This window comes from Rosa chinensis, chromosome 7, assembly GCF_002994745.2.
Source record: "Rosa chinensis cultivar Old Blush chromosome 7, RchiOBHm-V2, whole genome shotgun sequence".
Lineage (NCBI taxonomy): Eukaryota > Viridiplantae > Streptophyta > Magnoliopsida > Rosales > Rosaceae > Rosa > Rosa chinensis.
Genome location: NC_037094.1, coordinates 66989362 through 67016184, shown reverse-complemented (window position 1 = coordinate 67016184; position 26823 = coordinate 66989362). Strand labels below are relative to the sequence as shown.

Sequence of the window (26823 nt, the reverse complement as noted above, 5' to 3'; positions counted from 1 at the left end):
CATAAATCACCAAAATCCGAAGATGTTTCATTCATTAAGATGAAATAGATATGGCATAAGGGGACAATTATACTCATATCTTCGAGTTCTAATTCTCGGTATGTTCAATAACTGCCTGAAAATCCATAATCTCTAGTGTGGAATCAATAGTAAATGACCCTTCAATAAAGTTGGTATTTTGAGTTTCGCGACCAGCGTAATACTCATCCAATGCTTCAACTATTGTACAGCAGGTGCGGGACCAGCAGTCAATTCCTCCACATCGATAACAATGATCATGTTGATTTTGGTGGCGGCGGGCCAAACCAGTGTTCCTTTCCACTTTGGCTTGTTGGGCAGGGGCACTATAATATGGGGTCATGTTTTGGGCCGGTTATATGGGTCATTTATGGGCCCACCTCTCTTTCCTTGTCTTAAAAGATCGGACTTTTTTTGTCCCTTCCACGGCTACAATTTCTCCTTTCGTGATTAGGTTTGCAATGAGTAATATCATTTGCTTTAAGCAAAAGTGCTGCTCGGGTACCGATGGGCTTGGCTTGATCATTCCTCAACAGGAAGTTGTTTGCTCGTTTCAGTGAGCAACAAGATAGTGATCAATTCTAAGAATTAGTAAAGTGCCTCTTCTTGTATTGTTTTGGGCAGATGGACTTGTTCAATATCTTGCTAATCATGTCTTGCTTCAAGCAAGCATGCCAACTTTATTCAATTGCTAAAATTTGACATTAAAGAACAAATAATCATGGTAAGTGCTTTTTGGAAAAATCCATGAGCAACAAATGGAACTTCGAGTTCTTACAACATGGTATGACAAATCAGATTAAACATGTAAAATCTACTGGTTTTATCATGTGTGGTGAATTCATGAAGGAAACTTCAAGTTTCTTAAATGGCATTATCGAAACTACAAGTTCGATTTATGTATGAACTACTGGTTCATCAGGTATCTCCATTTTCTACACATATATTCTAATGCAAAAACTTGACAAGTAACAAAATGATATTGAATAGAGCAAATTGTAATAATATCTCACAAATTGTATAAATGGAAATCACAAATCAATTGAGATATTAATTGCATGCTAGTAATATAACAGATTAATTATCACACAATTATATGAATAAATGCTTCTGGCAATTAATTATACATATTAGATATAGTGAATCTATTTACAATATGAAATCATTTTCCCTTTTATTTTGATTCTGCTGGACCAAAGTAGGAGTGGGCTTGATAGTGAAGCCTATCGGGCTTAGTCTGCAGGCTTGTGACCCGGGCTTTCATGCGTAAATCAAATGGTGTGTGAGGCATGTTGGGCTGCTAGGTCCCGTAGAGGGAGAGTGGGCTTGCTGGGCTCAGGTTGGTCTGCCAAAGAATGAAAAATTATTACTCAACCATTTCAGTAACTCCAATTGAATACGATCAGGTAAGGAATGGTGAGATTTAGGTGGAGCGAGACTCACTTAAGTACATAGCCTCATTTGAACCTTATCTAGACATCGCATCTAACTGAATGAGTCTCCTTTGAGAAGATTCATAACCTTTGTTATGGCAACACGTGGCAAACTTCTGTTCTGGCCTTATAGCTTGGGCCTGAGCTTCTGGCTCGGGTTTGTTGTTGTGACTTTGGGCTTGATTTGAGCTTTTGACTCAGCCACATTTAATATTCACAATTATAACATAACCAAATTCAATATATATTATTAAATCGTAACGTAAATAAATTAATGTAGCAGTTATGTACTAAGGAAATGGGTTCAAATCCCGTGAATGCTTCTGGCATTTCATATAGGTAACAAAATTGGGCAAATGCTTCTGGCATAATGTTTATGTAATAATTTAGCCCATAATGCTTCTAGCATAAGTAATTATAATGGCATAATTCAAATTTGTGTAACCGAAATTTAAGCCCATAATTCACGTAATATACAATATTAAAATGTAGTAATAAAGGATACATTTTGAAATTATTACTGTAATTGTTTTGGATAAATGTCAATCAAAACCAAAACATGAATTGAATTAATTGATCAATCGCCAATTAAATAGAGTTAAATCTGCTTCTGGCAGTATTAATATTAAATGGTGTTGATAAATTCCAGCCTGCCATAGTGGTACAGCGGACAACATGTTGGGTTGGTACCTATTTTGGTTGGGTTCGAATCCCAACAATTGCACAATCTGTTTTTTTTTTTTTTTCTGTTTTTTTTTTCCCTTGTTGAATTAGTGCTACTGATCTAAGACTAATATGGTGTAGAGAGCAGGGTTTGGTACTACTAGACCAACAACTGGAGATATATAGTTGCAGTCCATAAAATTTTTTCTCTTTTCTTTTCCAATCAAACAATCCAAAGCCAAACAATTCAAGACACGTGAATGAATATATACAAATATATATATATATATATATATATATATCAAATATTAGGGTTCATGCATCATGGTGATTTTCATATTCAATCAATATGCTCAATAAGCATGAATATAAAATTAGATTTTTGGAAAGAAAAATACTTGATGAAGAACAGACGAATCTTCAGTTTATATGTGCAGAACTGAGAAGGTTGTCTTCTCAGCCAATCCAATAACTCAGGAGTTATTCGCCTCTTCTCTTGATTGAATGATGAATCACCTCTTCTCCGCAACTCGCAATCTGAATCCTAGAGCTTGTCGTGCTGATAAGGTGTTGTAAAAGTAAAACTATAGTAAAAGAATTTGAGAGAGAGAGTTTAGACGTAGAGAATAGAATATGTGTATTATTCATCTCACCATGAGAAACCTTATCTAGGACTACATAGTGTACACAAAAGGGTAATTTTTAATTACAATTCAATCACTCATACAATTACAACCTATCATTCACCGATCTATAAAAATAGGCACCTATTACTCAACATCTATTCACATAATTATCCACAAATATTTACAACACTAGAGGTTTTTTGTCGTCTCTAGCTTATCCTACTCCCCGCTTTCCCTTTCTCTTTCTACCCCCGTCTCTCTCTCTTAATCAATTGCAGTCCCTGATCTAGCTTTGATCCATTTCTGTTTATAGTTATTGCTTCTGCAACTTCTGCCTTTTACCAAAATACAGAAACAAAAAGAGGATGAAACCCTCTCTTCACCAGAGCAGGACTCAGAAGTCTCAAAGGAGCTCATGATTAGGCCAAAAACCCAGGCATCCAAAAGGTGGGTTTTCTATACAAAGCAACTGAAAATTTTCAGGGTGTTTCTCTGAAAAGGTTTGAGATTTTATTCAGAAATTGTGCCTGGCTCTATTTTTAACTTGGTGCTGTGTGTTATATACAGGAAGGTGGCTCATCAGAAGAATGAAGGGCCTCCTTCTGATTTCTGGTCATGGAGGAAATATGGGCAAAAACCTATCAAAGGATCTCCTTATCCAAGGTTGAAACTTTTCTTTAAATTTGCTCAAGAATTGGTCCTTTTCTTAATTTGCTCATCAAGGTTTCTGGAATTTTTTACAATAAGTGATGATTATGATGATGCAGAGGGTACTACAGGTGCAGTACATCAAAGGGTTGTTCTGCCAAGAAACAAGTGGAGAGAAGCAAAACTGATGCTTCTGTGCTCATAATCACCTACACTAACAGCCACAACCATCGAGGTCCTCATGTGACCTCCACCACTAAAAACCAGAGCCCACCACCAAAAGAAGCCCAAATGCAAACCAATAGTGAGGATGATGATCATGATCTTACAGCTGAAGTGCCCAAAGAGGATGAACCAGAGCCTGAGCCAGATCAAGACGAAGAACAAGAACAAGAAAGGAAGGTAGATGAATATGAATAGCAAGAACAAGATCATTTCCACTATATTCAGTCCCCAATTAGATCATTTCCACCCATGCTCCTGACTGTTATAGGAAGCAAGTTTGGTTCTGCTGATGAGACTCCTACCGGTGAAGGAACGGGTGCTGCCCTCTCTTCTATTTGTTGTAGGGGTAAATTATAGCTAATACTTTTACATGAGACCATGGCTTGCTGCATTTTTCTTTTATTAGACTAGTTGCTAATAATTCTATGTCGTTTCCATGCTTTCAATAATCAGACTCACCGGCTACGCCCACGAGTATTGAATTGTTGTTATTTTTGCTTAAATTCGATGTAAGATGATTTATGTTGTGCGTTGCAGGGCGACTTGTGTTTTACTTCTCAACATTAGGCAAAAAAAAAAAAATTGAACTCTCAACGGTGTAAGCAAGTGAGCAACGGTCACAGTTTCAGATAGGCTTACTGGTTTGCTGAGGTAAAATGCACTGCAACCACAATGAAGAGCTAGCAGATGTCTAACATAGCCACTAGAGTCAAGTTTGATGTGCATAGATGCAGAGGCCTCCAAATAACAAGAGGTGCTATTTCTCTTGCCAAATTCTTTATTTTTGTATTTCCAATATCGTTCATATTACAGAAATAATTCAACCTTCAATCTTAATACGGTTGTTTTGGGTATACATACTACAATAATGCAGAAAACTTGTTATTTACGTGTCATAAGGAAGAATTGGGGAACTTCCAAGCTGAACCGGGCATTCATCTCGTTCTGTGCTTCCATCAACCCTGTCCATTGCGATCCAGACCTGATTTCAAGATCAATTAAATGGATCCTACTCTCATTTGCAACATTTTCGATCATGGTTTGTATTGCCGCGAACTCCAGTACTGGATGGAAAGGGACTTCTTGGTGGCATCGATGAATGCAAGGTTTGTTCCCATACCATGTACATGTTGAGACATTTCTTCATTTCCCTTAGATGCATAAAGTCCTGTTTCTTTCTCGATCCTCTCACCAAGTGCCTTAGCGAAGTAGCACACAACTCTTGGAACAGGTGTGCCTTTGAAGGATGCAATCCATTCACACTGCAGAAGCAATCTGCTTGCTCTTTCAAATTGTTGGTACCCTACTTTCTCTGCTGCAGCTAACAGTAAGCGAGCAAGTTCTACATCGTTCGTTTCTTCTTCGCAAAGACCTGAAAGTGCATAGACATGTAAAAGTCTTCATACCCCTGACTAGAGAATTGCACAAACCTTGCTCCAGCAACCCTCATGACCTCTTCAATTGACAGTTTCTGTTTACCACTAACAACATCGCTACTGTTTTGATCAATTTCTTTGCCTTGAACTACCTTGCTACTTCTTTGTCTTCCCCCCTTCAACCTCTTGAAGGCGCTTCCATAACTGTTTGGGAGCTCCAGTGTTGCTAGAGAAGATTGAGGAGGCAGCAATTTCTTGTTAGTTTCAACAATGTCTGAGCCTCCTATATGGCTGTGTGTAAACCAAGCACCATCCTCAACTGATTCTGTACCTTGTCCTGAGGAGAAGGTAAAATCAAAGCTGCTGAAGTTCTCCAAATTTGAAGAACTTGAATTGAAATGTTGTTGCTGTTGTTGGTAATGGTGGCGTTGGTGATCCTTCCCGGCCTTATTGGAATGCTAAAAACCATGTTAAGAAGAAACAGTCTCGAAGTTGAAGTTTGGCTTGGATTGCTGTTGCTGCTGTTGCTGGTCAAGATCATCGTGTTGGCTTTGATCTTTGGACAAATGGGATATTACTACTCCTTTCTTGGCCTTGTTGTCTTGGCAGAAACCATGTTCAGAAGAAGGAGCATTCATTTCTCCCAACTGATCTTCTAGACCAAATAAATGGTCTACCTTGCGAACATTTAACATTAATGTGTCGTCTTTGTCATAATCTTCAAGCTGGGGTGGACTCAAACCGCCTTGGATTTCGAAATCAAATGGTGAGAACGAGAAGAATGCATTTGCCATCTCAAAGATTATTCAACAGATCAAAAGCTATAGAAGCCAAATAATATACTACTTAAATGAATTGCTTTTTCGGATTAATATCCATGAGTGTATATCTGCATCAACTTGTATATAAGATTGGTTGGTAACAATGATCAGTACCGTTATGGGTCAATTTAGGTACCATAAGTCCATAACTCAGAAAATTGTTAGAAAAATGAGGTGAGGAATGCAACTAACGGTGCAACATTTCCGATAATGTCAACACAATATGCAGCCATGAAATGCCAAAGATCAATCTTAAAAAAGACCCTTTTATTCCTTCTAAGACAAAAAGACAAGGAAACGTCGATACCAATTAGCATATATAATGATAATATTCAACATGAAATTACAAAGTTAATCAATCAAACAAGATAGGAATACGAAATGAAGGATTAATAAAGATGGGAGATGTGACTGCCTTGTATGAGTCGAGTAAAGAAGACAAGCTCAGCGAAAAGACAGATGAAAGGATAGAAAGGAAAATACAAATTTAAGGCAATAATCCATCGGTAACTCAGTTATTATCAGATTACCCGCTGTAACTCAGTTATTATCAGTTTCTTAATCATACAATTGCATGAACTTTGTGGTAAGATGAGGAATACTACAGTAGGAAAGTACAAAAATGAAGCAGTAATTAGTCCGTCCGAACAGTGTTAATGTTAGTAATTTAATCCTACAACTGATCAGATATATGGTAATAGAAGGAATATTACTATGGGAGAGTATAAAAGTGAAGCAGTAATTAATACGTCTGTAACTCGCTTATTATCAGCTTACCATCTGTGTACTTAACATTTTTAACCACATACCTGAATGGATTTGCGGTAACAAAGAGGAATACACCATGGGGGGAGGAGTCCGAAGGACTGAATTGCTACCAGATTATCCACTTCAGTCTTATTCATTTATATCGACTGTAAACAGCAAAGCAGATTTTAACTTTTCGGTTAGTTTAGTTTTATACTTCCTATGATTGATTATATAATTAGAGAGGAAAGGTACAACACTTTAGTCTCTTTTTTTTTCTCCAATTCCAACAGATTCTCTAATTTACAGCAATCCCTAAAATCTTCATAATTCTTCCTTAAAATTTTAGAGATTGCTGTAAATTTAGAGAATTTGATTTTCTTTTTCCTCACTTTCTCTAAAATAGAGATAGTTATGGGGAATCTGTTGGAGCAAAAGAGACTCATTTTTTTCTAAAATAGTGAAAAATCAAAATATGGAGAATCTGTTAGAGTTGCTCTAAAAAGACTGAGAACCGCAAATGGAGACAAGCTCAAAGGAGATTAAAGTTGTATGAATTTTCATGGTGAAGGATAAGCTACATAGGTACATGACGAGGTACTGTGGTTGGTGGTTGGTGGTGTTACCTTTTGAGATTATATGGGTCTTCCTCTTTTTTTTGGGTGCTTTTGCCTCAAATTTTGATACTAGTGATAGTAGTTAGGTAATTCATCAACTTGCTTGGATTGGAGACTAGGGATTGGAGAGATTGATACATTCCTGGTGCTTGATTATATTCATAGATCTTCTCCTGTTTCTTAGCAAGTTTGGTGGTTGGTGGTGTTACCTTTTGAGATTATATGGGTCTTCTATTTTTTTGGGTGCTTTTGCCTCAAATTTTGATACTAGTGATAGTAGTTAGGTAATTCATCAACTTGCTTGGATTGGAGACTAGGGATTGGAGAGATTGATACATTCCTGGTGCTTGATTATATTCATAGATCGTCTCCTGTTTCTTGGCAAGTTTGGTAGTTGGTGGTGTCACCTTTTCAGATTATATGGGTCTTCTTCTTTTTTTGGTGCTTTTGCCTCAAATTTTGATACTAGTGATAGTAGTTAGGTAATTCATCAACTTGCTTGGATTGGAGACTGGGGATTGGAGAGATTGATACATTCCTGGTGCTTAATTATATGGGGCCATGACTACTTATCCAATTTTAGCCTAAAAATTGTCCACTTACTCGACTAAGAGTTTTTTTAACTCCATTTACCCAATCAAACAGTGTTTGACAGTATTGCCCTCATACTCTCTCTCTCTCTCTCTCTCTCTCTCTCTCTCTCTCTCTCTCTCTCTCTCTCTCTCTCTCTCTCTCTCTCTCTCTCTCTCTCTCTCTCTCTCTCTCTCTTTTCCTCTCCTGTCCTTGTTCACGTCGGCGTCGATGCCGCACCGGATCTTCGCCTCCTCATCCAACATAGACTTTCGGCGAGCTCCCTCTCCCGTCCTTGTTCACACCGGCATCGATGCTGCACCGGATCTCCTCCTCCTCATCTAACGCAGACGTTCGTTCGACTGCCTGTCTCTCTCTATTCCTTGTTCACGCCAGCATCGATGCCACACCGGATCTCCGCCTCCTCATCCAACGCAGATGTTCGGCAAGCGGGTTAGTCATCTTCCTCATCCTGATCGTCAACGCGATCGTCGGAATCTGGCAAGAGAACAACGCTGAGAAGTCGCCGGAGGCCTTGAAGGAGATTCAGTCGCAGCAGCGGCGGTGGTTAGGGACGGGAAGAAGGTGCCAAATTAGGGGGCCAATGAGCTCGTTCCTGGCGATATTGTGGAGCTCGTTTCTGGGCCTTCGTTGTTGGTCATGCTGGTGTTGTCGGAGGAGTGATATGGATTTACTCCGGTTGCTGCGTTTTTTTTTTTTTTAAGCATTGTTGTTCAAATATTTTTTTTGGCAAGGAATTGCATCTTTTTTTTTTTTTTTTGAATGTCTATTGGAGGGCAATTCACTTGAGGGGAATAATATGATTATTGGAGGGTAATAATCTGATTATTGGGGGCAATAATATCATTATTAGGAGGCAATAATATGATTAATAGGAGGCAATAAAAAGAGTATTAGGAGGCAATAATATAGTTATTGGGTATTATTAGGGGGCAATAAATTCAGACGCCGGAATTCGGTCACTAGTTCGGTAGCCAGATTCTAGATTCCGGTGACCGGTCTCCGGAGTCCGTCACCGGAGTACCTGGCCGGCCACTGGTCACCAGAGTCCGGCAAGGTCTCTGATGATTTCTCTCACTAAGTGACAAAGAATGAGAGGCCAAAATTGTCCCAAAAATAAATAAAAAAGAATAAAAAAATACTTAATGGGTATTAGGGAAATAATCTCTTAGAGCAAGTCCATCTCTTGAGCTTGACCGGTCAAGACTATTCACTGCTTTTTTGCCTTGTATTTCCACTATTGAGGTTGGCTGGTCAGATACTGTTCACAAAATGTCAAGAATGGTCACTTTTGTAGTCAAGAAATTGACTACGAAAGTGACTATTCTATCGACCATGATCTGAATTACAACGGGCACTCTATAAACCACAAGGCCCAACATCGCCTAAGGAGGTCAAAACTCCCAAGCCAGGCCAGCATCAAGCACTAAGTAATAGATGAGGGTATCAAAGCAACCTCCACCCTGGCCTAATTCAGAAAGGAATGAGACCTACTCAAATGGGCCCATAGGAGATTGAGCCCATAAGACCTAGGCAAAATGACTGGCAAGAGCGTTTTCTCATCCTTGTTGCCAACCTGCAATCACCGTTGTCATCGCCTCTGGCGACAAGCCCCGCCAACCAAACATGAGCATTGCAATCGAGACCAGCCCGTCTCTGGTTTCGCTACCTCCCTTCCAAGCTGGCAACTACTGCACGCCGCTCATTGCTCGACCAAGACCAGAAATCAAGAGTCCAGGAATTCCAAGCCAGTGCGAACCTCCTCGACAACCCGATACACTGACCCGGATCTACCTGGTCGGCCTCCCTAACACACCTCGTTTGCCTCCCTCGAACACCGACGCTTAACCTTGATCCGACAACAAGTCAGATCGCACCAAAACCAGAGATCAAAACTCCTCCTCCTTTGATCTGTACCTACACCAGCACGCACGTCCAGCAGCCTGTGGTACCACACCCCACCACAAGAAGCCTTGTCGTCGCTATGTCAGCTTGCACCTTCAATTTAAACTTCCGATGCCGCCGCACTCTGCTAAACCCTAGGGTTTATGATATATTTGTTTACTATGTTGCTTCTACAGCTGTACCGTACATAATTAAAATATTTTTTTTTTTTTTTTTGAAATAAGAGAATTCATTGAATTAGCGATAGAAATCGCTCATGAGGGCATCCCACATGAGATTGGGAGCATACAAAAACCAATTTCGGCTTGACCATAGAGCTAGATGAGAACAAATCAGAAGGTGTACTCCACCAACAATTTGTCCTTTTACAGTAAAACATTGCTCTGAAGCACTAATAGAGAACTTAGCAAAAACTGAAGATATAATCCCAGCCTCCTCAAGATAATTACCAACAATAGCACCATTGTCATGACCTTGAGATTTGTAGAGCAAATCATCAGTATCTGCAATTCGGGTATGCAAGGAATTGGTAGACCAATCAAAACTAAATTCATCCCAGCCTAAAACACACTGCTCGCCAAGGCACTCAATTGTGGTACTCACAACGCGATTGTACTGAGACTCTTCATAGAATGTAGCAATGATCAATTTACCCAAGAGTAAGCGCATCACACCCAAAATATTACACGTAGTAAAACTGAAACAGCAACCAGATCGAAGGTCTCCTGGGTCCCAAATCCAGACCCATGGAGAGGTCTGGCCCAACAGAAAGTTGAACTGGGCCCAGAAGCAGCCCAAATTCATGGATGCTCGATCTGATCTGGACACCCAAGATCGGGCACCCTTCATCTGTGCCCCGGCCGACCACCACTTCAGGCATCCTCGGTCTCCCTGCAACACCACCGTCCGCATCACACACTGAAGTTCGAAGGGCGAAACCCAGAGTTCGATCAACCCAAGGCAGAATCTCCAGGCGCGGCTGCGTAAGATCGCCTCCAACCCAGGCCATACCAGTTTCTCCGACATCGACCGCATCAAGGCTACCCACCAGAGAAGAACCCAGCCACCGCTCAGCAGCGCCGCCATCCATCTCGACCGGTTTATTCGAGATCCACCATACCAGAACCAAAGCCCACCCTTCAGCCGCCCTCTCCGTGGCCGCTCTCGCGATCCAAAAGAAGGGCAAAGGAGATCTGCCATGGCAGATCCGTACCCATCAGGAATCAAACAAAAATGGGAGGTCAAGACACGCGATCGATGTGAGTGATTGCGTGAGGTAGGGGTGCAATTGAGATCATGCGCACCATGCTCGACACCGGTGACGGCGTCGCTAGGGTTCGGGAGACCGAGAGCAAGAAGCATCTCCGTCTTTCTTGGAGGCTACTAGAGTTTTTAACTCGTGTGTACATAATTGAAATATTAACTTAGAGTTTAGGGAGATATCTATCGAAGCTTTAAAAAATAGAAATATTGGGAATATTTTGAAAAATAAATTTTTTTTTTTAAAGATTCAATCTATTAGATTTACATATAATCATATATAAATGTCAACTTCATCTACATCCAAAAAGAAGTGGTTGTTAAGATGTTCGCTGGTCTATGAAAATACAATAATCAGACGAAGACATATGAAGCAACACCAGATAGGGTACTTCATTCGCTATGTGCCTAAATTGATAGAGTCAAAACTTAAAGCAACTGAAGCAACATCAGATGAGGTCATCCAGATTCGTCTTAAAGGGATTTCTCCTCATCCTTCTCCTCGAGGGGGGTACTCCTCACCCAGATTTTCCTTGAAATAATTTTTTCTCACCAGGATTTGCCTTTGGAGAATTACTTCTCACTTAGATTCGCCTTGAGAGGATTTCTCCTCATCTAGATTCGCTGTGAGGGGATTTCGCCTCGAGGCATTTTTCTCAAATAGGTAGCACTACCTCTCTATTAGGTCATTTCCTGACTAGAAACCAATATTAAAATTTTACACCCCACCACATAACCTCCATGTTTCATAGTGTATGTTTCTCTATGAATAATTGAATAACTTTTTTTTTCTCCTATCAAATTTTACAGATCTTTCTTTATTTTGTCAGAATATACCTCAAATACCTGATATATAAGAAATATTTGACGATATCGGAGAAATTTCACAAAAACAGTGGAAGATTAAATATTTTCTCTCTATGCTCTAAAAAGAAATATACCAATAGAAATATCAGACATTTTGCAGATATTTCAATCTTTCACTGTCCGTCAATAGTGGGGATTAATTTGTAGTTCAAATACCAAGTCATACACTCATACTCATTATTTAACAGAGATGAAGAATTCAAGGATGCAACGGCTTAAAGTAAGTGGAAGCTAGTTGGAACAATGCCATCAGTTTGGTGATGTTCATCATTCATATTATATAAATCAGCATCTTTCATAATACAATTAAATATAGATACAGTTCTTCATTTTCAGTTTAGTATACAAGAAAAACAGGTACAAGTTTGGAACAAATAAACAAGGATCCAAATTAAATGCGGTATTTGTTTGATCAGAGAGGAAAACAAATCAAGAATTTGCGTGGGTTTTGAGATGATATCAACTAGTTCAGAACTTCAGACTTTGTCTTCAGGATCACCATATATGTTCGTAACATTGTTTCCTCCTCTTCTTCTACATAAGAAAACCATAGCAAGCCACATAAAACCCTTCACAACTCTAACCATTCCAATAGTTACAGTGACATAATACAACCACCAACCAACAAAGTCAGCCATCCCTATATTCATTGACAAGTCTTTCTTAGCCACAGTCACAACCACCAAAGACTCAATCTCATTCCTCAACCTCCACCACCACAACCAACCAAAGCTCACCGCCATCACCCCCCTCTCCACCCACCTCTCCTCCCTAGTTCCCCCAAAAACCGTGTCATCCACCACCGGCTTCACCACGACCCTACACCAATGGAGCATGGTCTCATGCAAGCCCAAGAAAAACACTACTCTGCTCAACAAATTACATTTGTCAAGACTGCTGAGACTCGAGCCATCGATCCCTGTAGCTATGCTCTCCTCGATCCCCAAACCGACGCAGACTTGTAATGTGCATAGGAAAATCCACGCGGTGTACAAACGGGGACGGAAAATGGGAGATGGAGGCTGGGCTATAATGGTAACTTTACCTGTTAGGCCGTGGATAAGCGCGGCAATGCTGACAATGGACACAAGGATGTAGAGAAGAGAAGGGGTTGAGTATAGGAATAGAGAGGAGCAGAAATCACAAAAATAGGTAGAGGACCCTAAAGGAGAAGGAGGACTATCAGTAGTACTCAAGGTTAAGAGATAGTAGTAATTGGCAGAAGAAAGCCTAGATAGGAGGAGAAAAGAGAGGGGAAGCAATAAGCTTAGAAGGGTTATTGTGAGAATGTGGAAAGGCTGTTTCAGAAAGCTAGAATTCAGGGGGTTCATAGCCTTTTGTTGCCCACCCATTTTTGTTGTAAAGCAAAAGCTAACTTTGCTTACACAATAAGGTACAGATAATATGAGAGGCTAGCTATATAAGAATATAGAGTGGTCATCACGTCCATATTCTGTAGTGGTTGACATATAGACATGGTCTAATTGTCTTCATGAACTAATTTATTCTGTTTCCAAACAAGGTTTGTTAGTCTTGTTACATTGTCAAGTTGCTAAGTTGAGCTCATGTAACTAGCAAGGATTGGTTGACCTTAAAATTAAAGTACTACTTTTGGGGGTACAAAGAGAGCTGTTGTAAGATAATCTTGAACTCAGGTTATGGTCGCATCATAGGGTTGGAAACAGTAGAATGTTTCAATTCCTCACCACTTCATCATCCTTAACCGACAATACAGTTTTTTTTTTCCCTTCTCTTTTGATAAGAAAAGGAGCAAACACCTTAGCGACAAATTTTTAGGCTGTCCATTCGAAGAAATCAAAATTAAAAGAAAAGAGAATTTTAGAAGATAAATCATTGTTTCTGTTGTGAATCTCTGAAGGAAGATGTTACCCCAAATTAGCTAAAGCATCAACGGTGAATGTATACATATGCATGAAGTTTCACATTATCAAATGAGCATATATGCCTAGAAATGCAGAATGCCTGCATCATGCCTTTGAGGATGGTTCATTATTTATCTCAAGAATGTATGAAATTGTCAATTATCGTAATTTGACTTTTCCAATGATGTTTACAGAAGGAATCTTCTAAGAATCTAAATATTGTTGCTATCTCGTCAAGTGGGCCAAACTCAAGGCTGCTGGCTGCACATAGATAATATATATACCATATATATTTTGCTGTGGTTCTCTTCAGACTTCAGAGGTTCAGAACCAATTATTAGTGTTTTTGATATGTGATAGATTACCAGATGGCTTATTCTTTCCCATTCTAATTAACTTGCACGCTGTGCATGCATTTAGTATTTTTTTTTTTTTTTTTTGAAATAAGGGCTGGTGCAGCTGCCCTCAAGCCTTCATTAATGAAACTGCTGAATACAAAGGGGGGGACGTAAAGCCTAAACCCCGAACAATTAGTAACGAGAGAACATCCTGGATAATAACAGGAGCTCCCACTAATTCTATGTATTCAAACATGCATTTAGTATTTATGCTATAGGCTCTAGCTAGCTGCTTGTCCAGAAGTGCATATATGGAAATACAGATATAAAAATTTCATGCATTTAGTATTTAATTTAGTATGAAATTTTTATATCTGTATTTCCATATATGCACTTCTGGACAAGCAGCTAGCTAGAGCCTATAGCATAAAGCTGAACTAGCAGAAGCTTCAAATTGGTGTTGGCTTCACTGGTTGTAGTTTGTACTACAGTGGTGCTTCTGAGATTTCAAAATAAAGACTCTGATGTGTGACTAGCAACTACCAGTACCTGTATACATATGAGATCAGACCAAATGAACAAGACTAACGACACCTGGCTCTTGCTTGTACACAACAGAAGGGGCAACACTGATATCATTTCTACTACGCTTCCTGAAATGAATACTAGTGAAAGTAAAATGAATAGGTGAACAAGGGGGACCAAATCCAGTAAATAAAACAAGTGCAGGTGCTTCACAGTTCCATGTGTGTTTTTTTACACTAAATTGGGTTGGGTCGTGGGTTTCTGGCTTTTGTCCCACATTGATATCACCATGTTATGAATACTCATTCACATGGGAAACAGCAGATTCTGTATTAGAAAATTGATCAGAGAGGGCTCAAAGCAGTATAGAATTATGTAAAGGGGAAGATGTAGTTTAAATATTTCCACAGATGTGGTAAAAGATGAAAGATTCACCACATAGATATGAGCTACTGCATTAAGAATTAATATGCTTTTAAAGTATTGATATAGTGGCATTAAAATATCAGAATAATCCATGATTGGACTCAAAAAAAATTTCTTTTTTCCACTATTATTATGCACATTCTCTATACCATAATTTATTATTCAGTTTAGCTAGAAAATCAAAAATCGTTCATTCCACCTTTAAAGATCACGCTTGTAAAAATTAATCATATTAAAATCATTTTGTATCATGGTTAAATTTGTCAAATAAGACGAATGAAATTAAGAAATTAAATTATAATCCATAAGGTAAAACATTATCTCTAATTTAAAGAATATTATTTTTCATGAAAAATGAACGGTTTTAATCATTTATCTGCAAGTGTAACAAGAAAATGAGCAAACATTGGAGATCCTTTATGGAAGTTCCAAATTAACTATTGTCTATCCTTGATCTGGTTTGCACATGAGGATTGAAGAAAATAAATTCTCTGTTGATTATATAAAAGTATCAACAGTATAGACCTGTTGATCATTTGATAAGTTAATCTTAAGTTTGGCTTTTGGATTGGATATTCCCTAAATTACCAAACCCATTAATTCAATATTGTTGTATAATGCATTAAAAGGTGTATGGGGCCAAGATGTATTGTCCATGGAAAAAAAAATGTGGAAATATCCTTTGCATGGTTCTAATGGGTGGGTCATGATATTGGATAGTGGGAGTGGGGCTAAGTAGGGGAGGGAGAGGTGGGGTGCTTATATGTGCATATACACTAGTTAGTACCTCATAGCTTTGTATTAAATGAGTGAAAAGAAAGGGAGAAAGCAACTTGAGGTTTTTTGTCATCTCTAGCTTATCCTACTCCTCCTTTCCCTTTCTCTTTCCTACCCTCTTTTCTCTCTCTTAATCAGTTGGAGTCCTGATCTAGCTTTGATCCATTTCTCTTTATAGTTATTGCTTCTGCAACTTCTGCCTTTTACCAAAATACAGAAACAAAAAATGGATGAAACCCTCTCTTCACCAGAACAGGACTCAGAAGTCTCAAAGGAGCTCATGATTAGGCCAGAAACTCAGGCATCCAAAAGAAGGTGGGTTTTCTATACAAAGCAACTGAAATTTTTCAGGGTGTTTCTCTGAAAAGGTTTTAGATTTTATTCAGAACTTGTGCCTGGCTCTATTTTTAACTTGGTGCTGTGTGTTATGTATAGGAAGGTGGCTCATCAGAAGACTGTGGTTACAGTGAAGATAGGACCAAATGTGGGGAAGCTAAAGAATGAAGGGCCTCCTTCTGATTTCTGGTCATGGAGGAAATATGGGCAAAAACCTATCAAAGGATCTCCTTATCCAAGGTTGAAACTTTTCTTTAAATTGCTCAAGAATAGGTCTTTCTTAACATCTTAATTTGCCCGTCAAGGTTCCTGGTTTGTTGACAAAAATTGATGATTATGATGATGCAGGGGGTACTACAGGTGCAGTACATCAAAGGGTTGTTCTGCCAAGAAACAAGTGGAGAGAAGCAAAACTGATGCTTCTGTGCTCATAATCACCTACACTTCCAGCCATAACCATCCAGGTCCTGATGTGACCTCCACCACTAAAAACCAGAGCCCACCACCAAAAGAAGCCCAAATGCAACCCAATAGTGAAGATGATGATCATGATCATACAGCTGAAGTGCCCAAAGAGGATGAACCAGAGCCAGAGCCAGAGCCAGATCAAGATGAAGAACAAGAACAAGAAAGGAAAGTAGATGAACAGCAAGAACAAGATCATTTCCACTATATTCAGTCTCCAATTAGATCCTCCCAAGACATTGTGATTTACCAAGAAGAAGACCCTTTCAGCTCTGGGAACCACCTAGAGAAAACCCTATTGGATGAACACCCACATCCCCTCTGTTACTCTCAGCTCCTGAGCTTCTCATCAACACCCAAATCCGAAGAAGAAGAAGATTTCTACGATGAGCTTGAAGAATTGTTACCCACATCTTCATATTTCCCAAGCTTCATGAGAAGCAATCTTTCCCAGCTTGAAAGGATTCCTTTTGTCCCTTCTTGATCCTAGTGTTTGTTTTCTAGTGTTTGCAGCCAGCATTTAGTGTTTAGAACAAACAATGTATGTACCTAGCTAAGCTAAACTCCATTGTTAATATATGTCGTCATCATGTTCTTCATGCCCACAGCCCACTACCGGCGATTGTTCCAAGTCAGCATCTTTTGGAACATTTCTCATTTGGGTTCACAGAATGAGAAAGTTGCATCACTTTGTCATCACCAATAAGATAATGGGTATGGATGGGTGCTATCTTTAAATCATTTTTACCACAAATTTTTCCTAGGGACATGCGCAGCAATAATGCATCGGATTCTATTAGAAATCAGCATCCGAAATAAGCTTGTTTCCACTATAACAGTACGACCGAGAAGTGCTTTTAATTTATACCAGTAACGAGGCACCGGATCTTGTGAAAACTATGCCCCGAATTCCATCATAACTCTCATTTAGGTAATGCTAATAGGATTAACTAAAGACGAGCACGGGGTACACGAGTGTGGTGAAACATCTTTTTGGTTGATTAGGTGTTCAGTGTTTTCTTTTTCTCGAGTGGTTTGGTTTGGTGGAACAGATGTCCTGCTTTTGGGAGAGTTTTGTGTGATCAAGCTAGCCCCCTTTTAAAATGTATAATGGGTGGTTGATTTGGTGGAGATGTTTATTTCTTTGGCATTTTGTGTCTCTCTTGTATGATAAACTAGGATCGGATTCTGGAACCTAGCTACTACAAAGTCTCTGTTGCATTTGGCTTTAGTGTCTTACCTATTGCAGATTCCCCGCGCAAAAGGCCAAGTATCAAAAAACAATACCCCGTTGTGGGAAGAATCTGCATACACTGTATAGGACTGGAAATTTTTCCAGTAGTGTCAAATCCCAGGGACCATGTACCAAAGGCACATGCCGTGCACGGCACTTTAAGAAGCTAACAAACAATAGGCAGGAACGAGAACAAGTTGGGGCTACGATAGGTATGGGTTTAACCTGAGCTTCAATATCATTATCATCCATTAGCACTCAAATTTGACAAAGTAGCTTTCTGAATCTAACGTAAAGGGGAGAGCAAAAATGAGGGAACTCTGATCCACAATGACTAGGAAGAACAATCGTATCAAAAAATGACTAGGAAGAACAATCGTATCAATCACTTATCAACTTCATTATTATCGTCGTAGCCGAAGAGGATACTTGAACGAACAAGAGAAATCTAAAGAGAATTTTACGTGTTTCTTAATGATTCAATCATTAGTTCAGAGGGACAACAGCAAAACTAGCATTTCTCTTCTCTGATGGGTGGATATCAACATCATTCAGCATTATAAATGAACTCACCTTCTCATCTAAATCTACAACACAGACAGCCATGTTATAACTTGCCGCACCTGGAGATTTTCGGACACCATATTCCCCTTTAACCTAGGCAACAGCTTTCTCACTGGATTCATCAGTACTCTCTACTGCAACTGGCAACGGTTGGAGAGCTTTGAGAGGATTCAATATCACACCATCTATAAGCCCATACTCCTTGGCCTCCTTTGCACTCATGAAGAAATCACGATCTGTGTCTTGGTTGATCTTTTCAAGACTTTGACCAGTGTGGTAGGAGAGATAACCATTTAAGTTTGCCTTGTGATGCAGCATTTCATTTGCCTGCACAATAAATCAACTATTTAGACTTTCCAGCAAAAAGGAAGATCCATGAGATAATCATGCAGTTAGACTAGCTATATTAGCTACTCCATGTCAAAGCATAGTATGTCACAGCTAGATACTCACAGCACCACTATCCGTCTTTCACGTTTTAACCTCTAGACTAGAATTTACAGATACACACCTCAAGGATTCTTCTAAGAAATACGATACTGTATTGGTGTTAGAGTGTTAGGGCTTCAAGGTGGGGACAAATCTTCCAAAAGCCTTCAAAAAGATTCAAAAGTTGAATCTAACCTATTGTGGATTAAAAGCATTTCAAGCCATTCAAGAGTTTTTACTTCAAAAAGTAATCTTTCCAGCTTTAAGTACCAAACATTATAAGCTTAAAATTCAGCAAAAGCCCATTAGTAAAGTGCATGAGGTCCATTTAAATTTGAGAGAGAGAGAGAGAGAAGGGTTGACAAATGAAAACAAATAACATACCTGAATATCTATGTCAGTTTGCCCTCCTTGAGCTCCACCAAGAGGCTGATGGATCATTATCCTTGAATTTGGCAAGCTGTACCGTTTTCCTTCAGTGGATAATTCAACAGATACAGAGCATATTTAGCAAACTTCAGGATACATAAACCATAAATAATACACATCACAGGTCCACGTTTATTTCTCACCTTTGGTGCCAGCGCTAAGCAGGAAAGCCCCCATACTGTTTATGAAGAAAGATATATATATCAATTATTAGTGAATGGAGAGAACTATTGTATTGCTTTAATTAGCGAAAAATAAAACAAATAATCACCTGTTTCAAATCCTGTATAGAACTTTAGATAGATACTCATTCAATAAAACAATATAAATTTAACTAGTCTTACACATGTAGATTCGCAAAATAAGTAACTCTTCAATCTGCCTCAGGATCTCATCCTCATCCGATGACAATTTTTTTTTCTTTTTATCTCTCTTTTTTTTTTTCTTTCTTTTTTTAGATAATATTACAAACTCAGCGACTAACAAAGAAAACACCCTGAAGACACAACCAAACAAACCCTACTTCACTACAGCTAACAATTCAACATATAGGAAAATGGGAATAGTCCCTAAAGTAGTAATGCTCATACCACCACAATAGTGCCCCTTAAAAGATGAGAAATTGGAAAACTAATGCTCGAGTGAATCAAGTCAAAAATATAGGGGAGAAAGGAAATATATTAATCTTTTGTAAACGCTAACAACAAACACAAGACAAACAATTGGAAGGCTGGTTAATAGTAATAGGGGAGAGAAGAATGTATGATAGGAGCATGTACCTAGCTGCTAGTCCAACACACACAGTAGAGACATCAGGTCGGATATGCCTCATAGTGTCGAAAATGGCCATACCTGAACAGATAAAATCAAGTTAATCAAGTATTAGACAAAAACTGGCTTATGAACACGAACTGTAAGCGTAGCAACTAGTTTCTTATGATAGGTTATACCAGCAGTAACAGATCCTCCAGGTGAATTCACATACATGACAATATCCTGTTCAGAAATCAGAAGACACATGAACTGATCAATAAATTGCATAATTGACGTTACCTTTTGCTGGATAGATGTGTGTGTGTGTGTGTGTGTATGTGAGAGAGAGAGAGAGAGAGAGAGAGAGAGAGAGAGACCAGGAACAGAAGAAAACCAGTTACAAATACAATTAACAAACCTTTTTAGGATCAACAGCATCAAGATAAAGAAGCTGAGCGACAATTATATTTGCCATATCATCATCCACAGCTCCCCCACAACGAATGATTCTCTGGCAGAACAAATCAACATCAACACCAGAGTAAACAAAGAATCACTAGCACTGCAAAACTCCCTCAAGTTAGCAAGAAAAAACATTACGCCAATGAGTACTCCTTACATGCTGGAAAAGCTGACTAATAACACTCTGAAAGCGTTCTTGCACCATAGGCGGCGGACCCTGTCCCTGTGCATAAGCAGGAAAGTATGGCGAAGATGGAACTTGCAAATCCTCCCTAAAACACACCATATCCAAAACAATATCAGCAAACAAATTACACTATATATTTAAGCTTTCTTATCAGTGATAAAACTCATCACGCACGCAAGAATCAACACATAAGACCCACCTTATGGACCAAATTCCTTCACGAGAACCCGGTGCCCAAAATTCATCATAGACAGCCTTCACCGGAGAACTCTGGAGACCTTTCCTATTCCCAACTAACTTCTTCAACTTCCTGCAAAACGATTTAAACTTAAAAACTCTATCCAACCCTGGAAATGAAAACTTAATCTTTCTTCTATTTCTTTCCATCGCGTTTTGGTTATAAACACGAGTCTGCAAACAAATCAGCAACCCTAGATGTTTGTTAACACAAATTAAACTCAATTTCATCAGCAATTTGAATTCACTATTACTAAAATCTCTTGAAGTTTATTATCCTCTGCACTGCAAATAGCTCCATTAGGATTAGAAAATCTGAGATTAGTGAAGATTAGAGACGGTACCTTGAAGGAAAGCGTTGAGAGGGGAGAGAGACGGTGAGGCTGTGTGGCTGGGAACAAGAGCTAGGGTTTAGAGCGAAGCCGAGGGAGTTGAATCTGAGAGAGGAGGAGGCCGATGTGGAAACGCAGGTCTGCGCCATTTGTGTGTGTTGGGGAAATTGAATTGAAATAGAAGAGACGATGAAAATGGCGCGGCCTTATCTGGAAATATGAAAGCTCACGGCGGCAGAGAGGGTCGAGTGTTGAGTGCTGAAGCAACCAACCCCACTGTCACTGTGTGTCATTATCTTCCACCGCAAATGCCCAACTCACATTCTAGTTTTTTCTACCCGGATTGGGCCCTCAACCCTCAAATGTCATAGCCCAATAACAACTGCTCTTTCCACTCTTGTTCTTTTTCTTTTTGGTCTGGATTTGCTTCTCTGGTTCCAATAGTCTCAATTTCATCGGCAAAGTAATACCGAAAATAGTCAATTAATTGGTATTCAGTTGTGCTCAGCTGTCATTGGATTTAAATATAATAGTGAGAAATAATGAGCATTTCAACTGCCTTACTATTTTTCACCCAATCCAACAAGACAACTGATCACCTCAGCAGGACTATCGAAATGTTACCTTGGTGAAGGATTTTTTTTTTTTTTTTAATTTAACACGATGAGGAAGCTGAGATAGTGTATGAGATTGTTCTTTGCTACTATTACCAACAATCAAAAATTTTAGTCTTGTGACGAAGTGGTGTTAGCTTAGTGATTAAAGTCCCCACTACCTAAGATTAAGGTCTTAGGTTCAAGTCAATATGGAAATAGGAGTGAAGTCCTTTGATCCTCTTTAAAAAGAGAGAAAAAAAAAAATTAGTCCTGTGAATCAAGAACTAAACCACAATGACAATGCTGGAGTGAAAGTAATTCATCTCCTTTCTGTGAAGTGTGAAACAACAAAGCATCAGGGTAAAAAGAGAGTACATATTGTCAACTAATAAATGATAAACCTGTTTCCAATCAATCTGTTTCGGCTTAGAGCTTACAGTTGTATAATTTATACCCCTCAACATACTGTAGCAGAGAAATATATTCTCGACTGTATGTAATTGATTAAACCAGTGTACATTGTTATTATTTTTCTTTTGTAAACTTAAAGAAAATTAATCTTTGGCCACTCCCATAGTCCCATCCTTCCAAAACCAATGGACTACCATTATCATAAACTATGAAGGAGATTGTTTTTATACTACTACAGTAATATGAATGAGACATTATTTTGCAGCCGGAAAAACAATCTGTACTTGTATGAACTTCTTCGCACCTAGTTAAGAATCAACTCTTCTCCACCGATCCCGGAATATATACCAAGAGTGATCAACCAGATCTGCAGGATCACCAAAGACTTGAAAAATAAAGGACAGAACAAGATTGTTGCAAACATTAGCTGGTAGTTTCTGCTTGCGTCTTTTCCTGGACAGCCTTGTAGCACCCAAGACTGCAAAGAGGAAGCTTTGACTTAGAATCCCTATACTTGTAGGGATTCATACATGATGGACCCGCACATTTCTCACGCGGAGGAGGATAACTGAAATTCCATACCATAGTATGTTAAAAAAGACCATCATCATCAGCAGCAACAAACAGACAACAAGCAAAGATATCATGTAAAACTACCAGGAAAATGAAATTACCCGCGAGGTTTAGGGTCAAATAAACAGGGGAAACCCATATCATCTGGGAATGTTACTGTAGTTCCTGTTGGGCCCATCACATATCTGATGGTGCTTGATGCAAGCGCCAAAGCATTAGCAGCCTTCTCCTGAATAAAGTACACCATGAGTGAAAAGATTGAAGTCCTAGCATATTACAGATGGTCACTATGAAGTGTTTCAATACCTGTGCCAGTTCTTCTTGGCGCTTCTTTATTTTGTCTTCCTTCTTTTTCCTACTAGAATCTTGGCCAAGTATTTTTCTAATAGCCTCCTCCTACATTAATTCAATCAAAAGATAAATAAAAGATGACTAACGCTTCTAGAGCTTAAAAGTAATTAAAGGAAGATGATGAAACATGAAAAGCAAAGCATACCTCAGATTCCCTATTAGCCTTCTCAATTTGCATTCTTCGTCTCTGAGCAGCCTCAGCTTTCTTCACCTGCTGGTCATATTCCGTAGATTTCTCTTTTTGTTCTGTGGTCCAACACAACAATCATAAAATGGCAATATCAGAATTTAAGTCCGGTAACAAAAGAATTCCAAGTGTAGGAAAGTATGGTAGAATAGCTCACTTCTAGGTGGTGCAGGTGGTAATCCATTCGGAAATTCAATTAAGCTTGAACCAGGGGATGAAGAGGCATCTTTGCTCGACTGAAGGGCCCGTTGACGTGTTGTGAGGGTTATTTCCCTCTTACCATCTAACAAAGGCTCAACAGCTTCCTTCTTCTGCTTCTTTTTACCTTCAAGCTCACCATCAGATAATGAATCTTCTTCTTCATAATCAGCGTCTCCTGATACTCTATCAGGTCTTGACTTCCTCCTTAGGTCTTTGCCTGACCTTGATGGACCACCATTATCAATACTAGAAACTACAGAAAGTTTTCTATGTTTCCTGCTCGACTCTTCATCATCTTCTTCTCTAAATCCTCCAGTAACCTTAGATGTTTTGAGTTTCTCCAAATACCGAATCTCATCATCTTCCTCATCGTCTCCAAACTCTCCATCAAGTACACGCCTCTTGGGTACACGCTTGCTCTTACGAACTGGCTCAGATCTATCTCCTTCCCTTCCAGAGCTGTTCTTTCCGGACGTCCGAACCATTGTAGACTGATCCAGATCCTTCCCAAGATTAATACCACTTCTTGAGAAATCCTTCCATGGAATTCCTTTCAAACCACTCTTCCTATCTAAAGGGGAATGATTCCCATCTGAATTTGACTGCATCGAAATCATGGATTTAATAAGAAAATCAACGACGACCAACAATAATGAATGCAATTATTACGCTAATATGCAAACATTAATGCAAAAGGATTACTTTCCATACATTATAGATTCTATATTTACGTTTATCCAATTACACTCGAACCAGGTGGTGAAAAGCGTATCACACGGTCAGGGTCTAACCAACCTCAAGTTTTATTTCAAATTTTAAACAAAAAAGGCATATTATTTTTTAGAAAGGAGACTCAAAATTGAATATTTTGAACTAACTATGAATTAATGGCCTAGAACCCAAATGCCTCTAAATAAATATCGAATCAAATGGTACAACAGCAGAAACCACAAAAAATAACAACTTAAAACCCACTTGGTATAATGTGGGGGGACAGTGATTCCTCACTCAAGCTAAGAAATAGCAAAAGTTTTTACCAGAAGATTTTGCTTCTGCCGTGGTTTAGAGACATCTGAAGATCGAGACAACTTCATTGAAGACCCTTCCTCTTTTGTACCATTGACTGCAGAATTGGCTTGAATTGTCTGGGTCACACCACCAACCTTGAGCTTGACCTTTTTAACCTTGTTCTCATTTCCAAATCCATCTGATCCTGACAGCCTAGTACTCAGACTTCCACCATGCCCACCATTAGCTGCACCTGCACTTCTTGACTCTGATATCAAACCATCCTTCACTGTGCTTGTGTTTTTCCAATTAGCGGGAGCAAGGACACCTTCGCTAGAGCGTTTATTACTGATCCCATTTCGTCCCGGCTCATTATTGTAAAATGAATTGAACCCTCTATCCTTCCTATCTTTTATGTGGGGCTTTTCACCATTACCCCCAGCAGAAGAAACTCTAGCCATACATTCATTAAGACTCAATTCTTTCTGCTTAGAATTGGTATCACAACCAGCATTCTCATCACTGGAGACCTTGCTCAGTTCATCCGAACGTGATGACAACGACGACTGATCATGAATTTCAGGTGATGGTTGTGAATCAGGTCGAGGTCGGCGAAAGGTTTGACTTCTTTTCTTTCTCACAGCATTGCTGATATCCAATCTAGGAGTACTAAACTCTTCCATGAGGGCACTGTTGCTATAGACCAGTTCTTGTGAGGGGGCACTGTTGCTATAGACCAGTTCTTGTGAGGGGGCACTGTTGCTATAGACCAGTTCTTGTGAGGGGGCACTGTTGCTATAGACCAGTTCTTGTGATGCCACCACTTATCAAAACATGAAGTACGAAAAGAAAAAGAAAAAAACCGCACCAACCAAGTACTCCAGTAATGCCGAAAATCCTAATCAAAAGAAAAGAACCCAAATAACTATTTGGACAATTACAAGTAAGCAAACTAATGTGCTTTCATTTACAGTAAGAAGCATTCATAATAAACACCCACAAGACAACAAGAGATCTACCATTGCTATAACGAAAAGAAAGTTATGGTTTTTACTTTTTACTAGGTAGGAAGAATTTAACACAACTTGTTCAAGCAACAAGAATCGGTATTGATAGCTCACCAATGTGTAACATTGGTCCCAGAGAAATTAAAACAAATAAAGTAATGACATTCAAATACAATTAAACTGGGATTACAAAACCTTCAACCTGATTATTGGAATCAAAGCCTGAATTCATCGAAAGCCAGTAAACTCAGACCACACTGAAATCAAACCAAACCAGAAACCCCAATTCATTCCCCAAGAGTAAGCATAATTCCGAAGCAGTAGAAATCAAACCCAAAGATCATTTAAGAAATCAAACAGACCCCAAAAAACAAAATGCATACCAATACAGAACACAATCACACACATCAACAAAAGCCCAAATGCGACTCCATCATTCAAACCCAGAACCAATAACACACTCACAACCCCCACAACAGATTACAACACGCAATACCCATATACAAAAACTCCACGGAATCGACGAAAACCCAAAGCAAAAGCCCGATCCAATACCTTGAGAAATTGGGCGTGCAGCAAAATCCCAAAACTGTAAGAAAGCGTAGACCTTTGGAGAGAGGAAGCAAAACCCAGAGAGACGAGAGAGAAAGAGAATTGGGTTTTGGGTGAGCGAAAAGAAGAGGGTGGAGTCTGGTTTTGGATATATAGAGATATAGGGGAATTAGGGTTAGGGATAGAAGAGTTTGGAGTATTTAGGGTAATGTGAGAGAAAGAGAGAAAGGAGGTGGTGGTGGTAAAGGAGAAGAGAAGAAGGCTAATAATCTTGGTGTTCACCATTTTGCTAATTCCACACAAACCCCCCCAATCCCAAAAACAAAGAAAGAAGGAAAGAAAGAAAGAAAGAAAGACCCAAAGCCCAAGTTTGGTTTTTGCCTGACTGACCAGACCAGACCTACTGACCCTCCTGTATGTGTGGTTTTTGTTTTGTTTAGATTGGTCACTCCTAACTCGTTCAACCCGACTCGGTAGTCGTTCTACCAACTCACTCCTCTTCTTTCTTCCCCTTTATTTCTCTCCTCTCTCTCTCTCTTCTACACACGGTTTGGGTTTACGCTGCAAGTCTATGCGCACGTTAACATTCTGCGCACACTGGGCTCACGTTAGTAGGTCTCCTCTCTTTTTTATACAATTTCCACGTGTCAGTACTTTTTTCTAGGGGCTGGAACTTTTGTCAGGGTTTTTGTTAAGGAACTCAATGATTGATGATTCGACTTGAGATTTCTAAAGTGTACAATGTTCTTGATTTTATTTCCTT

The 26823-nt window shown here is 39.2% G+C and overlaps 6 protein-coding genes across 11 annotated transcripts; 2 read left to right on the top strand and 4 right to left on the bottom strand.

The window, feature by feature from the left end:
• Nucleotides 1–2920: 2920 nt before the first annotated feature.
• Nucleotides 2921–5937, top strand: LOC112175665 (probable WRKY transcription factor 65). Of its 4 annotated transcripts, XM_040509931.1 has the most exons (7): nt 2921–3187; nt 3308–3403; nt 3508–3790; nt 3882–3959; nt 4151–4367; nt 4488–4719; nt 4845–5937. In XM_040509931.1, exons 1-5 carry the CDS (start codon nt 3156–3158, stop codon nt 4178–4180), a joined length of 519 nt encoding a protein of 172 aa, XP_040365865.1. In that variant the 5' UTR covers nt 2921–3155; the 3' UTR covers nt 4181–4367; nt 4488–4719; nt 4845–5937. The 4 variants fall into 4 exon arrangements, with proteins under 4 accessions (XP_040365865.1, XP_040365866.1, XP_040365864.1 ...); XM_040509932.1 differs by having other exon boundaries at nt 3882–3929; nt 4488–5937; XM_040509930.1 differs by having other exon boundaries at nt 4488–5937.
• Nucleotides 4500–5783, bottom strand: LOC112178448. The gene is made up of 4 exons (XM_024316591.1): nt 5568–5783; nt 5093–5447; nt 4741–4985; nt 4500–4595 (listed from the first exon to the last, which is right to left on the bottom strand). Exons 1-4 carry the CDS (start codon nt 5781–5783, stop codon nt 4500–4502), a joined length of 912 nt encoding a protein of 303 aa, XP_024172359.1.
• Nucleotides 5938–12179: 6242 nt separating the features above from the next.
• LOC112180497 lies at nt 12180–13171 on the bottom strand. Its single transcript, XM_024319057.2, has one exon. The coding sequence runs from the start codon at nt 13147–13149 to the stop codon at nt 12274–12276; it is 876 nt and encodes a 291-aa protein (XP_024174825.1). The 5' UTR covers nt 13150–13171; the 3' UTR covers nt 12180–12273.
• A 2599-nt stretch (nt 13172–15770) lies between these two features.
• On the top strand, nt 15771–17288 carry LOC112176570 (probable WRKY transcription factor 65). Its single transcript, XM_024314567.2, has 3 exons — nt 15771–16061; nt 16182–16322; nt 16431–17288. The coding sequence occupies exons 1-3, from the start codon at nt 15973–15975 to the stop codon at nt 17029–17031; spliced, it is 831 nt and encodes a 276-aa protein (XP_024170335.1). The 5' UTR covers nt 15771–15972; the 3' UTR covers nt 17032–17288.
• Nucleotides 17289–18156: 868 nt separating this feature from the next.
• Nucleotides 18157–21490, bottom strand: LOC112176569 (ATP-dependent Clp protease proteolytic subunit 5, chloroplastic). The gene is made up of 9 exons (XM_024314566.2): nt 21187–21490; nt 20805–20915; nt 20576–20690; nt 20375–20467; nt 20154–20199; nt 19983–20055; nt 19347–19381; nt 19159–19247; nt 18157–18672 (listed from the first exon to the last, which is right to left on the bottom strand). Exons 1-9 carry the CDS (start codon nt 21321–21323, stop codon nt 18439–18441), a joined length of 933 nt encoding a protein of 310 aa, XP_024170334.1. The 5' UTR covers nt 21324–21490; the 3' UTR covers nt 18157–18438.
• A 666-nt stretch (nt 21491–22156) lies between these two features.
• On the bottom strand, nt 22157–26616 carry LOC112178705. Of its 3 annotated transcripts, none has more exons than XM_040511110.1 (8): nt 26064–26616; nt 25305–25399; nt 24531–25238; nt 23450–24095; nt 23251–23351; nt 23061–23150; nt 22856–22983; nt 22157–22749 (listed from the first exon to the last, which is right to left on the bottom strand). In XM_040511110.1, the coding sequence occupies exons 3-8, from the start codon at nt 25182–25184 to the stop codon at nt 22605–22607; spliced, it is 1764 nt and encodes a 587-aa protein (XP_040367044.1). In that variant the 5' UTR covers nt 25185–25238; nt 25305–25399; nt 26064–26616; the 3' UTR covers nt 22157–22604. The 3 variants fall into 3 exon arrangements, with proteins under 3 accessions (XP_040367044.1, XP_024172664.1, XP_040367043.1); XM_024316896.2 differs by having other exon boundaries at nt 24531–25205; XM_040511109.1 differs by having other exon boundaries at nt 24531–25399; nt 26064–26615.
• Between the last annotated feature and the right edge of the window lie 207 nt (nt 26617–26823).

Excerpts from the sequence above, each read along its gene's own strand:
- LOC112175665 (XM_040509931.1), top strand. The coding sequence starts at position 3,156 with ATGATTAGGCCAAAAACCCAGGCATCCAAAAG. Across the intron at positions 3,188-3,307 it reads AAAACCCAGGCATCCAAAAG|GAAGGTGGCTCATCAGAAGA; the intron begins GTGGGTTTTCTA and ends TGTTATATACAG. Across the intron at positions 3,791-3,881 it reads AACAAGAACAAGAAAGGAAG|GAAGCAAGTTTGGTTCTGCT; the intron begins GTAGATGAATAT and ends TGACTGTTATAG.
- LOC112178448 (XM_024316591.1), bottom strand. The coding sequence starts at position 5,783 with ATGGCAAATGCATTCTTCTCGTTCTCACCATTTGATTTCGAAATCCAA. Across the intron at positions 5,448-5,567 it reads ACAAGGCCAAGAAAGGAGTA|CATTCCAATAAGGCCGGGAA; the intron begins GTAATATCCCAT and ends CATGGTTTTTAG. Across the intron at positions 4,986-5,092 it reads CAGTAGCGATGTTGTTAGTG|GTCTTTGCGAAGAAGAAACG; the intron begins GTAAACAGAAAC and ends ATGCACTTTCAG.
- LOC112180497 (XM_024319057.2), bottom strand. The coding sequence starts at position 13,149 with ATGGGTGGGCAACAAAAGGCTATGAACCCCCTGAATTCTAGCTTTCTG.
- LOC112176570 (XM_024314567.2), top strand. The coding sequence starts at position 15,973 with ATGGATGAAACCCTCTCTTCACCAGAACAGGACTCAGAAGTCTCAAAG. Across the intron at positions 16,062-16,181 it reads ACTCAGGCATCCAAAAGAAG|GAAGGTGGCTCATCAGAAGA; the intron begins GTGGGTTTTCTA and ends TGTTATGTATAG. Across the intron at positions 16,323-16,430 it reads AAAGGATCTCCTTATCCAAG|GGGGTACTACAGGTGCAGTA; the intron begins GTTGAAACTTTT and ends ATGATGATGCAG.
- LOC112176569 (XM_024314566.2), bottom strand. The coding sequence starts at position 21,323 with ATGGCGCAGACCTGCGTTTCCACATCGGCCTCCTCCTCTCTCAGATTC. Across the intron at positions 20,691-20,804 it reads GAAGGAATTTGGTCCATAAG|GGAGGATTTGCAAGTTCCAT; the intron begins GTGGGTCTTATG and ends GGTGTGTTTTAG. Across the intron at positions 20,200-20,374 it reads ATGCTGTTGATCCTAAAAAG|GATATTGTCATGTATGTGAA; the intron begins GTTTGTTAATTG and ends ATTTCTGAACAG.
- LOC112178705 (XM_040511110.1), bottom strand. The coding sequence starts at position 25,184 with ATGGAAGAGTTTAGTACTCCTAGATTGGATATCAGCAATGCTGTGAGA. Across the intron at positions 24,096-24,530 it reads GGCAGAAGCAAAATCTTCTG|TCAAATTCAGATGGGAATCA; the intron begins GTAAAAACTTTT and ends ATTTCGATGCAG. Across the intron at positions 23,151-23,250 it reads AGGCTAATAGGGAATCTGAG|GAGGAGGCTATTAGAAAAAT; the intron begins GTATGCTTTGCT and ends GAATTAATGTAG.